The sequence below is a fragment of the Pieris brassicae genome, chromosome 6 (assembly GCF_905147105.1).
Source record: "Pieris brassicae chromosome 6, ilPieBrab1.1, whole genome shotgun sequence".
In the NCBI taxonomy this organism is placed as follows: Eukaryota; Metazoa; Arthropoda; class Insecta; order Lepidoptera; family Pieridae; genus Pieris; species Pieris brassicae.
The window spans coordinates 6,926,919-6,944,629 of record NC_059670.1 but is presented as its reverse complement, the minus strand read 5'-3'; the positions used below and the strand labels follow the sequence as shown (position 1 = coordinate 6,944,629).

The following is a 17,711-nucleotide window of genomic DNA, read 5'->3' as shown; positions in this document are numbered from 1 at the left end:
ATAGAACCAACAGAAATTGTTTATTATTAATTCTGTTTTGAAATTTCAAATTAAACATAACGCTTATCTATGCTAGATCGTCGTATCGCACAAGTACCGTGCTAGTAAACACGTAAACAAACGTCAAGTTATTGCGTGTATCACTCTTAATTTTTTTTTTATGAAAAACAGTAAACGACGACGACCGACGAAATTAAACATTAAGTTAGAATTAGAAGCGAACAGGCGAATATATTATATAACTGGCATGGAATTTTGTGTCACGTCAAGGGCCTATAAAAACTATATATTTTTACACCAACGGTTTTTGACGCCATTTTTATAAAGATTTCTTTTTCATAATGTTAAATAGCCCATTTTAGTATTTTCTCTGAATCTTTTATTAGACGTTATAACTATGTATATCTAGTAAGATAATGTCTCATTCTCGATTTTTACTGTATTCATAATTCAACTAACTGTTTGTTGTTTACTGTAGGTAGTAACGATTAACAATATTAAAACTATCATACGAAAAAATAATTTGTGCAAAATCACTTTAAAATTATTTAGTTATATATCATAAAATTAAATGTAATACAGATCAAAACGTTTCACAAGTACAGCTGTAGAAAAATCTGCAAAATACACTTACCGCTCATCACTAGAATCCAAACAAGAGAAACAAGATTCACTAGAACTATGAAAACTGGAATCATCTTCCAAATTTAAATGTGTAGCCGATCGGCATCTCCTATACAAAAACCCGTGCTTTTCCACAGTCAAAAAGTCTTTGCAGATATCTTTAGGGTCTGCATTAACACTAGGTTCGTCTATAATCACAGATGGAATACTCTCTGAGGTTTGACTATATTTAGAATCTATGGAAGACTTGCTTGTACTATCTTTATCTGTGGCATCCTCAATAGAAGTTTTTTCTTCAGACAAGTGAGAAACGAATTTTGATAGTTTTGATTTCTCTATTTTATTCTGCACTTGGTCTGTTATATCTTCAACTCGATCGAGAATTTTCTCTTGAAGTCTTATAATACGATTCTTAAATCGTTCCATTTTGTGCTCAGCTTCGGACATTTCGTTTTCCAAAACTTGTTTTAAATTTCAAACGCTTTTATTTTTAACTGAGATACATGGTTTATTTATACCTTAGATTCGGGAATCCGACACCAGGTAAGTTTATATTCGTGGTATATGTAAACATTCCTTTTCTAGGTAGAAAACAACTGATTAAAGAAATAAAATAAAAATATCTTGAAATAATCTAAATGAGAAATGTTATTTCAGGCCTTATGAATTGAGTAACAGGGTATAAATTTGTGAAATATATTAAACTCGACATGTGACGACAGACTCGACTGTTTACGAACGAGGAAAACTAATGTATTCACGGGTCGTAAATTGCAAAGCTTGTACATGTTTATACGAGGCATAGCATAGGTGAGTTGTTTCAATTAACATTGTATTGATTTTCAGACATTTCAATGCCGAAATGAAAATGACATTACCACGGCCTAATTTGACTAAAGCATTAAAATGGAATGTACTGGAAAGAGAGATTTTGAAATACGGACAAGTGTAGAAGATGATCTGAAAAGCTAGAATAAAACTAATGAAGTATCCCGTGACATTGATGTAAGCAGTAAATATATTTTTTTGTTTTGTTTGTTTTTTGTTGTTATTGTAAGTTTTATTTCAAATGCTTTAGCGCTAAGTTTCGACTCTGAATCTGAGGGTTAGGTTAGCGTTCAGCTTTTGCCAATATATGCATGTAAAAGACCACATTTCTTTGCCCTTGTACACGTTTTAATATCAATCGAGGAAGGTGATTTTAGGTAAGATGGTGAGAATTTCTTTAAACCATGAGCTGACGACACATAAAGGTGCTTTAGCCGCAGTAATATCAGGTATGCGATAGAGAAACGCTCTGTGTGTTAATACATATGACGGGTAAGATAAATCCCGTTTGTTGCTATTTTAAAGACTTTTTACCAATTCCTCTACCTCTCTTCAATCGGCAGCTCATGTCTGAGCATCGTTGTCAACAAGGAAGCATCGCGGACTCTGCCCAGGCGGTGGAGGGAAAGGAATTGTATCTAACAGAAAAACTAACCCTCAACTACCTAACCCACGTCCAATTTATACTTAATAAAAAAAACAAGGAAGCTTCTGGAGCGGTCTATCTGTATCCACCGGTTCCTATCTAGCGCCTCCCTTATGACAGTGTATAGTTTTGAGGACGATGTGTCTTTCACTTAAGCTTAAACTTGATTTTTCTTTTACCAATTTAATATAATTTAACTGCAGGGCATTTTCTATTTCATAAATCGTTTTTGAGTATGTATATTAAATCGTGGGAAATACAAGTAAAGGCTTATATTTATTTATTTAACAAAGCATGACTAACTGTGAGTTTTATGTTATCTGTGATCGGTATATTTTACCGCATTTACAAGGACAGTCCATAATAGTTATTTACTCGACATTCCTATACAATCATTATTGTCGTGAAACACGAAAAAATTCGAATTTCAAAGATATATTGAATGCCACGACCTACTGTTGTACCTACTTAACGCTACGTTTCAACAGCATCTTATAGTTGACCATTAATTTATTAATTAAAAATCATGTGATTAGCCTGCTTATACTGAATTATTTTTATTTTACATTGAATTGAGTTTTATAGGACATGGCATAGTTTGGTTTCAACATTTTCCAATAACTTCTGTCACGCCCTGCTCTTCGCAGTTGCTCTGCATCAGGTGATTAGATTTTTAAAGGTAAGGATCCTTTATAACGCTGGAGAGATTATAAGTTTTGACATCAATTATAAATATTTTAACTGTTTTTATTGTTATGGCATAATGATTTTTATAATTTAGCTATTATACATAGTAGAGTTCAGATTGAGGCCTTCCTAGTAAGTCAAAGACCTGTGACAGGAAAGCTTCGCTCTTCTTCAATTAACATGTTTTAATGAATAGCGTTTCATGTACCTAAGTTACGGTTTCGATTTTGAATAGAATTCTATAATTCTCTTAACATTATAGTATTTATTAATACTTTGTTGCAATAAAGATAAAAAAAACACAAGTAACATAATACATAAAAATTACAAGGGGCGGCCTTATCGCTAATGAGCTATCTCTTCCACGCAACCCTAGTAAGAGAAAAACTAAATCAAGAAGTGCAGAACCAAATGTTATATAAAATCTTCCTAAATCCTTAATCCAAAGTAATACAACAAAAAAATATTAATAACAAACTAAAAACTAAAACGCTAATCTTACAGATTCATGAATAGCAAATAGCGATGCAATACAAAATAAAAGGAAAAACAAGAATTACACAAGTCACGATTGATCAGGATAAGATAAGATTAAGAAGTGTTTATACAGATGAGTTTTAAAAGATGATAGAGAGGTAGCCAATTTTATTGAGTCGGCAGCCTATTCCACAACTTAATGGCGAAGATCCTAAATGAATTGCCTATGAAGGATGAGCTATGCGATGGAATTTCCAATAAACATCCATTGGAACAGCGTAACATATAGTTAGAAGGATCTAAGAATTTGAAGTGAATTTTGAGATAGGAATGGGTTTTGAGATAGGAATTGGAATTGAAAAAGATGAGGGTCACGCCTGAGTCGAATAGGTCCAGCTCCCTGTGGAATTTAGACACATAGTCATATTTCCGAAGGCCAAATATGAAACGTATGCAGAAATACTGCAGGTGTTCGATCTTATCAAGTAGCTCTTCATTCATATCAGAGGTGAATGAGTCCGCATAATCGAGAATAGGAAGCACAAGAGATTGCGCTAACATAGTTTTAGTGCGGATAGGAAGGATATTACCAGAGCATAGCGGCGTATTTCGTTTACGTGATGACCCCAGGATAACATTTGTATTCCTTACTTCCTTAGTTAATTAATATAGATAAATAAAGATAGTTATAGAATCACAAGTATTTCAAAACAATCACCTTTATTTAATTTGCGTGTTTTCTTTGTGTTAGCATTTAGTCAACTAAACTATTATAGTTAGAAAAGAAACAAAATCTAGAACACAATTTGTTTTTAAAACGATGGTAGGCTGAGCGATTAACGTATTGATTACATGCAAAGATAGTCTTGCATATAACGTACCTTATTATTATTAGTTTGAGTCCTTTTTTGGGGTGTATTTAATATGACATTTCCATGCCTATTATGGCTGATTGTGTTATGTGCTACCTATTTTAACATCAAATTGGATCTTATTTCTTGATTCGAGATTAACTAACCGTATTTGAGCTGTCCTAGCATATTTATCCGGTATTGCATATATGCAATATATATGCAAAAACATCTGGTTATGGGTTATATAAAATTTTAATCATTTCAACTTATCATTCAGTAAATATTATGTGCCAAAGGTGTTTAAAACAGACATTTTTTATTTATAATTAATACAATGTTATCGTACGAATAGTTTGGACACAAGCCAAAAAGACTTGAAACATTACAAGTACGCACATTGTTTTCGTATTTGTATGTTGCTCTTTTCGTTGCAAGAAGGGAATACTTAAAAAAATAAAAACAAGTAGTATATTAATTAACAAGACGATTTACCTACCTTTTACTATTCTGTAGCGCCAAAAACATTTATTAGTCGTAGGCAAAAAAACTCAAAGTACATTATATTACAGACTCCTATTTAAAACTTTAAAAATATAAAACGAAAAATCTATGGCGTACCGTGAAGGCACTGAGGCCCAAAATTTGTGCTTTTACTATGAAGTCAGGTATGCAATGCATTACGTGTATTTTCCGTAAACAATGTTTACGTTAATGAATTTCACGTGCCAAACCTATTAGCACACGTTTAGATACATTAGCTAACAATTAATAAGTACGGTTTAAATAGTTTAAATGATTACGAAGAAGAGCAACAGATAGAATACGCAAACAAAAATGTATAAAAATCAGTTCAGGGGACTACGTTTTCCAAGTTAAAGGATTAGGCATAGCAATTTGTCTATTAAGTAGAATATTCGGTATTTAATAGACAGTAGACAGAATAGATAAACTTTAATATCAAAATATTTTTTATTTTAATAAACGAGAGAAAAATTCTTATTCATGTTTTTAGACTAAAGAAATTTTAAGAAGTGTTTTTGTTATTAGATTTACATACATGTGTTTTTATAGTCTTTGGGGAACTAGGAAAGCACTCTAATTATGTACGTATGTGAACAAGTTTTATTAGTAGACATGCGGCTTTATTGACTAAATTGTTTTACACTGCGTTCATATTATACTTCAACGGATATAGTTATGTCTAGACATTTGGCCAGACTTATCTGGCACTACAAGCCGAGACATCCTTAACGATAGGGCCAACTCCTGCCGACTAAAGAAAATGAATATAACTTATAAATCATGAATAATTTTATACAATAAAATTACCTAATTAGCAATGTAATATTTATTAATTGGACGTGGGGAAAGTCATTTTAATTTATTGTCAAATGTATGTGTATTATTTCTATGCTGTGGTCGAATAAATGTAGATATTTAATGTGTATAAATTAAATTTAATAAGGGCATAATTCTCTACAATGAATAGACAAAAGTTACATAGAAAAATATTGCGAAGTAAGTATAGATTATACTATTAAAACCTGGCCGGCATTTTAAAAGGCATGTTATCAATAAGTTGTACCTAGACAGTTATGTGCATAATTATACACGTTCATACGTGCTTATAATTCGAATTGTTTATCTATCTATACGAATTTGTTGTTTTATGTTGCAAGAGAATAATAAAAAATATGACCATTATGTTTTATAATTATTAAGAAAGTAGAAACAAACCAGGATTGGTCAAAATTAATGAGAACATAGCACATAAATGTATAGTTAAATTTAAGAATGGTAGTGGTTTGCCTGTATATGATAGTCATTCCTAATGTAAATAGTATATAAGTACCAAACCACAATATATAATAGTATTGAATCAACTGTCGTAAAGTTTGAATCTAATCCTTTCTCGATAGGATCTCAAAAGACCTTTAAGGTCATTTCAAAAATGTTAGTTAGTTAAATTCAAATCACTTAGGTATGGCACAAACTTTAAACGAAGGTTTTTAAAAATAACTAGAAAACCATAGCACATGCGTTGTATCACTCACTGTTTATTTGTTTTACGAATTTAGGTTAGTTTTTATCTCGCACGAATTACTGACGCGCGCACGCGTACGTGGTTTCTGCACGACTGATTTGAAAATGTAACTTTATTCTTTACTTTTGTGTTTCGCAAAGCGCTTTGTCTTTGGATTGATGTATTCCTGGCTATGAAAAGGGGAGGTTTTATTTATTTGTTAACTACAATAAAAATTGTGAATGATAATAACGTATTATTAATAATACAACAGATCTTATCATGTAATGGTAATTTTTAGCTTGTTACACTATTGAAAGATAACATAGTTTTGCATAACGCATTTGCCTTATTAAAAATTGTATAAGCACCCAAGGGTCTAAACAAATATTATTTCATTACTTCTAATTGGATTGGCTTGACACATTATGATTATTATTAATGGTGAACTGCATCTGACATAAACACCATTATGACGTCGCTATTGCGTGCGAGTTGGTGTTTGTCTTAATTTGTAATCTATAGTATTTAGGTCTCTTAACTATATATTTACAGTGTTCCAAACATTTAGGTGAGTTGGAAGATTTATAGTAGATACCTACCTTCCAAGTATCTGGGTTCCAATATAATATGTAGGACTACAAGTTACTTTTATTAACACTGACGTTTGACCTATGAGATAAAATATGCCATGGTTCAATTTATAGTTTGATTTTTATTTTTAGGAATTTCGCAGTGATATTGAATGCTTTTGATGCCTTCTAAGAACCTGAATGTTATCAGGCATGCCAAATACTAAAGCTATCATATTAAGATATCTGTTAATGCAATACACCGACTCTTAATTCAGACGGTAGCTGTTTTAACTTCTAAAACTTATTTTTGTTATTGATTCTTGTAAAACGAGAGTTTCTAGCAATGAATACACACCTGATCTTTGTCCTCTTGTGACTTAGGGTACAAGGTGACATTCATCACGATCTCCCCCATATCCTGGTTGAGCTTGTTGGGGTCTCGCAAACACAGTACCAAGTCTTGTGATCTTCCAAGCTCCAGAGCGGTTAAATCTAGATAACAGGAGCCCATAAAGTCATCTTGTAAGCCCCAGTCATAGTCGAAGACCTGAAAACGTTATACATTTAATAATAATGAGGTTTTGTTAAACAATTAAAGTTCGCGCGTTCCGGGTTGCACACACAACACAACATTTTGCTATGCAATTTTTAAGAGGCGAATAGCTCATTAATTAGGTTATAATTCTTTTAGTACAGTGTTAAAAGGGGTGTTTCTTGGCAAGAGATTAGTAAGTAAAGTGAAATTATTTCTGTTACCGAAATTCGTTTGGTAGTATTGGAGGTTATAGTCTGTAGACAGCCTGTATTCTACGACTTTATTATATCTATAGCATAAAAGAAGAAGGATGCTATAAATCTTATGTAATTAAGAACAAAATTAAAATATATTATCAACGATAAATTTAGTTTTTATGAATAAATATTCTTAACATTTATTCATAAAAACTAAATTCATCTAATTCCATTATTTTAACACGTCGTTCGTCTCTTTCTGACAAATTGTGTTTATTCTGCGATGAAAAGATACAAGTTGTTTAGATGTTATGAAGGAGACCACATTTTAGCCTCGCGAGCTTCATTAATCGCGTAAATATTTTAGCGTTACTAAAAGCTTTATTCTGATATTACCTTTTATATTCATTCCTATATTCAGTAAAGTAGACGCAGATGTCTTCCGCTAACACCTACTTTAACAAAAGACAATAAAAACAAACTTTAATAACCGTAATGTCCCTTTTTCCAGTTGCCTGTGAAAAATGGCACTTGAGTACAAACTGGCTGTTAAGAATGTAAAACAAAAGTCAAAAGACGAAAAGATGCGTTCGTTTGTTCGGAAAAAGTTAACGTAAATGTGACAAACGTAAACGGATCGTCGCGGTTGGGTGTTTGACAAGAGATGCTGTTACCAATAACAATCACGCGGAATTTTGGAATTTCCTTTTTTCTTATTTTTTAATATGTTTTTATTATTTTTAGTAAATTTTACGTTCATTGTAATTGTCATATATTTTATACTGTAGAAAAATGTATTATATATATTCTGTGGTGTACTTTAATAAACCAGTTAATACACTCACACCCACCCGATCTCCTAAATGTTCGCCTTATTTGATTTATTTCTTCGAAATTCAAAATCGTGGTCATAACAGATACTGAAGTATAAATTGATCAATTATCAGACCCTCTTTATCGACCTAGAGATAAGACAAGGATGTATTTGGTTCTGTTAGTTATTATTCGATTCTCATAGCGAAGAATAATATTCTCTTAAAATGTAAGTTATATCAAACGAAGCAAACGTTTTTAATTACGATAGTTTAATATATAATATGGTACAATAAAAACATGTATTTAGAGACAATTTGTCAGCCAGCTCATGAATCTAAATTGCGTATGTATTCAAGTGGGAATATCGACCTACTTTCATACAGAACGAGAAAATGCTGGCATTTCCAAACATAAGTTATTAATAATTCCTTATGTTGATTGCCAAAATTAATTTTGACGATAGTTTAGTTATTAAATATATTATAATAAATTAATGTATGTTTGTTGTTTACTTTATTGTAATTATATTATAAAGATGAGAGATTTGATGGTTGGTATGATTGAAATGACCACTGGACAACAATCCTAAATAAACAGAGGCTATGGAATGTATATAGAAAATTTAGATATCCATATAACCCAAGTGAAAAATATACCAATAACATACCTATATCGCGTACTATCGGAACCTATTGACAATAGAGCAAAGATACACTACAGTTATAGAAGACATTGAAACCTATGAAAATATTATCAATACTTTATGTTTAACTATTACAGTTGTGTCGTTACGCTAAAGGCTATATCAGTAAATTTATTTTTGAATTTGAAAAGTTATAATGAGTGCAATTATTATCGATATTCAATTTTAAGTAACAGCGCTCTAAGTTACTCTAATTATTCTAACTAAAAATTCGTAGTAAAGTGGTTTCTGTAGTGTTAATGGGTCAAGTACGACATATAACGATTACTGTAAACGAAATTACGACTAAATTTTGTACAGATAATTATGTGTAATATATATACTTTAGTGACAATGTGATTCTCTTCATTTTATTTACTAAATCTACGTTAAATAGAACATTAATTAAATTCTAGCCTTTGAAAAAAGTAAAATATAAAATAAACTTAACGTAACTTAACTTATGAGCAGTGTTGGCCTAGTGGCTTAAGCATGCGACTCTCATCGCTGAGGATGGATGAACCAATGGATTTTATTTCTATGTGTGCATAAGATTAGCTCGAACGGTGAAGGAAAACATCGTGAGGAAACCGGCTTGTCTTAGACCCAAAAAGTCGACAGCGTGCGTCAGGCACAGAAGGCTGATCACCTACTTGCCTATTCGATTAACAAATGATCATAAAACAGATACAGAATCTGAGGCCCAGACCTTATTTCCCAAAATTAACTTACCTTCAACTGAACAGGTTGGAATGGATCTTCAATAGGGACCGTGAAGCATTCGTCCCACACTGGGTTCAGATCCCGGTAAACAATTCTTGACTTGTGAAGCAGCCTCCCTCCCGCTTTGAATTTGACGTAGGGGTCACTTGTGCCTGACAACAAACCTGGTTTTCCACAACCACCACATTTTGTTAGAAAATAAGCGAAAATTAATATAACAATGATAGGATAGGGGATGATTTATGACTCCATTTTAAGACTTTGTTAATAATCCAGATTTTTCCTGGCCTATGCCTATACTAAGCAATATTAAAGTATTAAGGTTTAGCATATATAATGTAACTACTATACCATAAAAAAAAACAATCCCTCAAAAATTATCATTAATCACACAATACGTGTTGTAACATAAATGCGACCTACCTAATATTTTTATTTTTATAGCTTATTTTCAAATAATTTCATAACGCATGGACATAACTAACCAACTCTCGCTATGTGAGTGTAATTAATTCTTTGAGAAATAAAGTATCTTTGAACAGAACTGAAACTCAACTCCCCCACAGCTTTATTGAAACTGGCCTAGATGATGAGGAAGCTGATCTTCCTTTTAACTTCCAGATCCTTAACATATTATATCCGGATATTGATTAAGCCTGATTTTTGTATCGCAAGAACCCAAGATTGTGGCATGAGTGCTTCCGATATTTAGAGAACCGAAATGTCATATAAAGACGTTGGGATCGATATTTCTATACAAGTTACGGAATAATAAGCGCAGGGCTACGTCGTGCTAATTTGAGACACGAGGGTGTTCAATCATCGCCAGATTTCAACTTAAACGTTTTTTATTTTTTATTTTAACAATTAAAATGTTTCTGGTTGGAAAAAATATGTGAAGAAATTTGTTCATATAATTCGTAATGTATTCATTAACCTGCTTACATTTTATATAAATAACATGCTCACATGCAACATGAAAGTTAGGTTCAACAATATATCATAATTAGCTTTATTTTATTAACGTCCCGAAGTTAAACAAAAGCAGTTTCTATTATGTCTCGTTTCCAAGCATACACATACTTTGTATTAATTCTACGTTGGATAGAACTAGCTTACTTTTGATTAGAAGATTTTTCATCTTGTGTACTTTTCGCTTTCTTTCTGTTTGATGAAAAATGCCAATAAATGTACTTTTAGATCGAAATCTGGAAATAAAATTAATTTTTGGGACTAGATATAAAATTCAGCAGAGTATATACCTGTTGTATGAAAACTTCCTAAATATTTATATTTTTCCTTCACTTCTGAAAAGATACATACGAGGATAATATATACGAGTACTTACGTAGTTGGTTCCAAAGTTCTGTCACTGGTACATTATTTTTAAATTTCGAACATTATAAAAAAATTATTGCATTCTATTTTTGAATGTTTGACTATTGTTTTAAAACAAAAAACAACCACTTTCCGTAATTTTTCACATGGAGTGGCTGTTATAGCGTTGCACCACTGTGGGCACTCGTCGTATAGTCCATATAGTATAGGCGCGGATAGCAAGAAATCCTGTCCGAAAACAGAAGTTGATGGCAATAATGCCTAAGAGATCACGGGTATTGTTGTAGCGGTACGCGTAAAACCTACACCGTGATATCTTCTTTACGGACGATTTTCTATATTGAAGAGCACTACATGATAGAGTGTACGATAGAAGTTCTAAAGAAGCTGGAAAAAAGTTCCGAGGGTGTAACATGGACATCATCCATCATCAGTAATGGTCCATTGCAAAAGAGTACCAAGAGACGGTTTTGGATAGGCTTGTCAAAGACCTATCTAGCACGCTATTTGCGGGACAACACTTCGTGTTCCAGCAGGACTCTGTGCCTGCACGCAGAGCCAAGACCACTCGAGCCTGATTTGAGCGTCAAAACATCGACTTAATTAGACATGAGGATTGGCCTTTCTCCAGTCCGGACCTTAATACTTTGGACTATAAAATTTGGCAGGTCTTAGAAAATCTGCAAAAATCCGTCATATTTTAGTCGATATCAACTCCGGGGAAATAAATACAGATAACACAACTTTCTCTACAGCTGTGATACATTCAACACCTTTTGTCTTCAGTCACCAAGCACGCGAAACGTCGGAGAAAAAAAAATTAAATTTAAAATAATTATAAATTTATAATACATAGCTTCAATCCGGTTAAAAAGTGTTTTCTTTCAATGTGTAAAAGCTATGTTAACAAAAGACAATACCAGGTTTTAGAAAGGCTCGGAGGTCTGTGATAAACCCCATAAAAATTTGGAGAGTCTGAAGTCATCTTTAAAAAAAGCAGTAGCTGAAATTGAAACAAATATGGTGCGAGCTACGATAGACGACTGGCCGCGGCGCTTAAGGGCCTTTATTAAAAATAAGGGAGGTCATTTCGAATAATTATTTGATATAATATCCCTAATTAATGTACTATAAATAGATATATGACTCATTAAAAGCTGATACTTTTGTTTTTATCATTATTTCCATTTTTGACAGAACTTTAGGACCGACTACGTAGAACTAATCCACTGGCGCAACAATTCTTTATGGGACTTGGTCTGAGATGTCTGCGTCTGTTTATTCTAAACCTAACACGCGTCTTAAATTTTTGGGTTCGAGAAACACACAGAACAAGCGAGTGTTAAATTACGAACATAAAAAAATGGTTCACTGCCGTGGTTCATCGCACAAGCGAACCGTCGAGAATAGCACGCTTCAGCCCTAGACAAACACTCCTCTATCATAAATTTCTATCTATGTTCATAAGAAAATTAAATTAACAAAAAAAAATTGACATCGGAGGAAAGAGATCATCTTTCGTAATTTCGAGGGAACTAAACTTTTTTGATAATTAGGGTAAAAGAAGAATATTTTCAGGGCAATAATTATTAATTAACATGGCCAGGTTTAATATTCCATAGATCTAAGACTAATTATTATTAGTCTGCTTATAATATTTAAAAAATATTGTGTCAGTGACAGGTGCAAATGAAGATGATTTAAAAGCAAAAGCGCTGATTAATGACATAACGTGCAAAATATAAAATAACAATACTTTAAACTTATATATAATAATTATATATTATGAATATAGTAACGAAGTTAACATACGTAATTGTTACTAAAATAAAACGTGTACTTATCAAAAGCTGTAAATTGCACGTAATATATTTGATATTTTCAAATCGTAAGAGATGAAACAAAATGGTTGTAACACATATTATGAAAATATTGTTTGTAGGTATTTCATTTACTTACTTAGGAAATTGATTTCGTATACCGAGTAAATTGGAATGCATTTTACAATATGTAATAGGATAATTATAGAATGTATTTTAGTTTACACAGATTTCATACATAATTTTTTTTTTTTAATGTGTGATTTAGTTTGCAGTGTATTTTGTGTCGTAGTGTGCCTGACTGAATGAAACTTATAAAATACAGCTGATTAGCGTGATAGCCCGTGTTACCTATCACAAGTTTTGTGTGTTTCTATATTTATCACTAACCATTTTTGTCCATAGCTATAAGGTTTTGTCCTCGTTTTAGATGTATCCTGAGCTGAAAGAATGCGTATTGTCGTAACTGCTGTTCTCTTAGGCGCTGGCCTTCGTCTGGTTCCTGGAAACATAAACTAACTTAAATAAGGATTAAATGAGCATAATTCTATATGCACGCATCAATGAGCCAAGAAAACTACAGAAGATATCATAACGAAGGGGCTGCATTTTTTCCTAGATAACCACAACAGATCTACTTAACCCTCCAACTCACTATCACTGTAGTGGTTGGGTAAGCTTAGCATGAACCCCAGCAAACCTCTCCTAGGCTGTGTCGAGACAAGCGAGGTGCTCAGCCTTCTCAAGGACAAGAGTCTCTGCCCACTTCTCTCGCTATTTACCTACTACACAATTCAGTCGGTTTGTGAACATAATTAACACGACATATATTTGTAATTTCCTCATATTATTTTCAGAATTGTTATTTAACGTTCAAATATTAAAAAGTGACCTTACATGTAATACTAGTGTGTTAAGACTATTATAATAATAATCATAACACTTTATTTACATCACAATAACATAAAACAGGAGAAAAATAAGATCAAATAAATGCAGACAAAGCATTTGAAAGACCGCCCGTCTTACTGCTAAAATATCAAAGGTTTATTGGTAGAATGTTTATTTAGTCTGCGAGGTCTGCACAGTGAATCAAACATTTGTAAAATTGGACCTACGCGAAGGCAATGATCAGTTAGCAGAGGAACAGATATGGTCGTTAAATAATAATTAGGCTAGTTAATTAATTAATTCCTACGACTACTTATACGTAACTGTAGCAGAAAATTACAGAAAACTGCAAGTTAGAGTTGAAAATGCGGGGGAAGATGAACATTATAAAAATACACAACACAAGATATAAATTACAAGCCACTGCAAAAGTTTATATTTATTTTTTGCAAATAGTCTAAATAACCAGTAAATTAAATCGAAAATACATTTGTTTATCTCATAATTACGTATATACGTTTTTTTTATATTTTTTTTTTAGTTATTTACACTGACCAGCTGAAGTAGTTCCACTGGCGGCCTCGCTGAATGTAGAGGTGTTGCAGATGTAGAAGCCACAGGATCGGTAGATGCTTGCCGATTCAACGATTGATCTAAACAAACATATTTTATAACTAGGTATTTTATTCCTAGATTAAATAAAGTCGTCAAGTTCAAGGAGATCGTGTTATATAATTTTATCTATGGCTGCTATTTAAAATTTATTTGTGTATAGTTTATGCATATATGTATTTATGTCACTAGTCGGTACTTCAGAAATCCAGTTACATTTTCGGGTAAATAATCGGGGAATAAAGGGGCTGGGGAAGGGATGTAAAACTACTGCTTTGGTCAAAAGTAGCGCTACAACTTTTTAGGCCTCAGATTTCTGTATCTGTTTCTTGCTATTCTGTTTTTGTTTTATAAAAAGCCAAACGCCAACACCTTTTTGGGTCTAAGACTTGGCGGTTTCCTCACGATGATTTCCTTCACTGCGAGTTTTAGCGACATTATGCGCATAAAGACAGAAAGTCCAGTGTTCACCTTCAGCTACACCACCTTACTTCAGGGCATGATTCGCACGCTAAAGCATACAAGCCATGGATGAAAGAAAATGTTTTTATTTCTGTAGCTTTCAGACTTTAAAAAAAAGCATTTTCTTTCTTTTCACTCTTGAGTAGACTTACCATCACGTTTACGGAAGAGGCGCATCCTCCGCCACTTTCTGACAGCGATTTTAATTTTCTTCATCAGCGCACAATTCGATAGCACACTTATAAATCTGTGACGCCATTTTAAACACATCTATTTCCTGTCTATTACATTTTTGTTTGAATGTGTTAGATTTAGGACTTGTTTTAGTAGAAAATAGTGGTTACGTACAAGTACTGAGTATTTTCTTGCTTATATCCGTTATGTATATTAATAGAAAATTGAAAAAAAGGCTGGCATTTATTGAATCATCACTATTTACCAGCTCTGAAATACTATTCGAATTCTATTCTAATTTCGAGAACATTGCATGTTCACTCATCATGCAAGATCTAGACTGTCACGTAGTCATACGTGAAACTAATGGACCAACAAAATAATATGATATATTTAAAACGTGTTATAAATATTATTTATAAAAACAAACATGAATTCGTCGGGTGAAAAACAATAAATAATGTTTATTGTTTTTGTAAATAACGGTTGATATGATTGTCATTTTACAACATTTGAATTTAGAACAGTATTTTAAATGGGAACTCCCAGAGCTTTCCTCGGTTGGCGGTATCGATTCAGCGCTCCCAACTTCCTGGGATGATGTAATCGACTGAGTTAAGGCCTTTGTTAGCAATTTCTTCAGCACATATAAAACCTATTTAGATGAATACGCTACATTTCCGTATTAAATTTATTACATTGTAATGTAATGTATGTAATGTAACCTATATACTATCAATAAAATATATAGTTTATATTTAGGGAGATCGTCGGTATTTGTTAAAATAAGTATATTTTTTCGATACAATATTTGTTTTTTTTTTGCAATGAATTCGTTATCCCTCATAAGAAAGCGTGCCACCTATAAAGGTGAACAGACATGTACCTTGTCGGTAAAAGATACACTCTTACTGTAAAATCAGGTAGAATTAGAACTAATAAATTGACGGTACAAAAATCATCATATTTTGCAAGAATACATTAAATGGAACAAGTGTGACATATAAACGGAAAAGGAAGAAACGCATGGAGAAATTTCAAATTACATTGTAAATGAAAGCTTCTAAAAGTTGATCCTGTGATATTAAACTGGACACTCGCCAAAATGGTCAAGGGTAAGTAACAAGTTGGTATTTCATTTTTTTACTCTAACCTATTACACCCTTATATATATCTTTAACATCATTCTTTTTGTTTGAAGTTTTGTGATCATCAAGTGATATTTAAGAACTTATTACAACTTGTTTAATGGTTAAATCAGAGATTACTCATTTACATATTATATAAATAATAGTTTATCTTTCGATTTCTTTACAGTATAAACTAAAACATTAATTGTGTGTGGTTTATCAAACGGAAATATATGTAGTGTCGTGTATTTCTGATTGGAATTGAATGCTATTGAGTAATCAAAAGAAACGCGTATTTGTTGCGTTTTATCAGTAAGTTGGTACCTCGTCCAACTCACCTGTTGTTATCTTTATTGATCATATTTCATATAGGCAATCAGCAAAATCCAAAATAACCATTGTATCGTCCAGAATAGAGCTACATTTATACTTCAAGTGTTACTGAAGAAGCATAGAGGTTGCGATTTCCATTTCATTTTAAAAATTAACATTTTCTGATATCAAGGCAATTTGTAGGTTGAACGTAAAGGCTGGAATAAAAAAGCGCTTAAATGGCAACAAAATCTCACCGTGAAAAATTGACGAGCGCCCCTTCCGCCTTGACTTTGATTGGTTACATAATCAATAACCTTATCAAATAAGACTTGCAGCGACGTCTCAATAGAGTTTAATATGAGTATGGTATAATATTTTAAGATACAAGTTTTACCTTAGATAACCTTACTTAGTTTGTAATCTCTGGCACTAAGGAATCGATTACAAATGTACTTTCTTCTGTGAAAGCTGCCTGTGTGACATATAAATATCAGATTGTGATTATTATAATATAATCGAACGGTCGAATGTGATACGGTTCCGTTAATAAATAAAATAATATTTATCTCCAAAAATTTATACAAATTTAAAATGAAAATAATCATTTTGTGCAACGTTTTCCTAACACATTCAATATATGCATATATACAATAGTAAACTTAATATGTTTACAAACATTAAGATAAAAATTTCAATATTTAGTATGACAATAATATAATATAAAAACAGTCTTCTAAATTACAAGCAAAGTAACATAAATACACTGGTACCTTTCAACTTAGTAAGGTCAATGCCCTAGAGAATTTTATTTGTAACCCAAATAGACTACTGCGAAAACATAACGTCGCATGTAAATAATGTTTATTTAATATTTAGGATTGAAGGTTATTTTGTATATATTCTATCTAAGGACTTTTTTGTACTAATTCGAATAGGGTAAATATTACTGAACTACGAATCGTTCTGCGTTGAAAGTTATGTCAATAATGTAATATTCGCATCAGAACTGATCTTAATGCGTAGTACTCACGTAAACCAATATTTGCCTAAACCATTATCTTTTCTTTTTGGACACAAATGTCAAAACTTTACTTTACTTCATGTTTAAATTCATATTTGCATTCTGATATAGCTTAGGAATTCCTTTCTTCATAACAGATTGACAAAATATACTTTACAAGTTGATATAGGAGTCATTCATTATATTCTCGCGGTCTATATTGTTGAAGACAATTATTATACCTGACTAAAAATTTTAACACAAAAATTACGCCATTATAGCACAAAGGCATCTCATCAAAT

At 32.2% G+C, this 17,711-nt stretch overlaps 1 protein-coding gene across 9 annotated transcripts in view; it reads right to left on the bottom strand.

Moving 5' to 3' along the window:
• LOC123711372 (multiple C2 and transmembrane domain-containing protein) overlaps positions 1–17,711 on the bottom strand; it is a 73,358-nt gene that overhangs the window by 11,902 nt on the left and 43,745 nt on the right. For 2 of the 9 annotated variants that reach the window (XM_045663928.1, XM_045663929.1), the window contains exons 5-8: positions 14,272–14,369; positions 13,216–13,327; positions 9,677–9,831; positions 7,070–7,261 (exon numbers count right to left, since the gene is read on the bottom strand). In XM_045663928.1, coding sequence (XP_045519884.1) covers positions 7,070–7,261; positions 9,677–9,831; positions 13,216–13,327; positions 14,272–14,369 — 557 coding nt within the window. Of the gene's footprint in view, positions 1–634; positions 1,221–5,973; positions 6,249–7,069; positions 7,262–9,676; positions 9,832–13,215; positions 13,328–14,271; positions 14,370–14,942; positions 15,189–17,711 lie in introns of those variants that run through there. The other 7 variants (XM_045663930.1, XM_045663935.1, XM_045663934.1 and 4 more) reach the window with 7 other exon arrangements.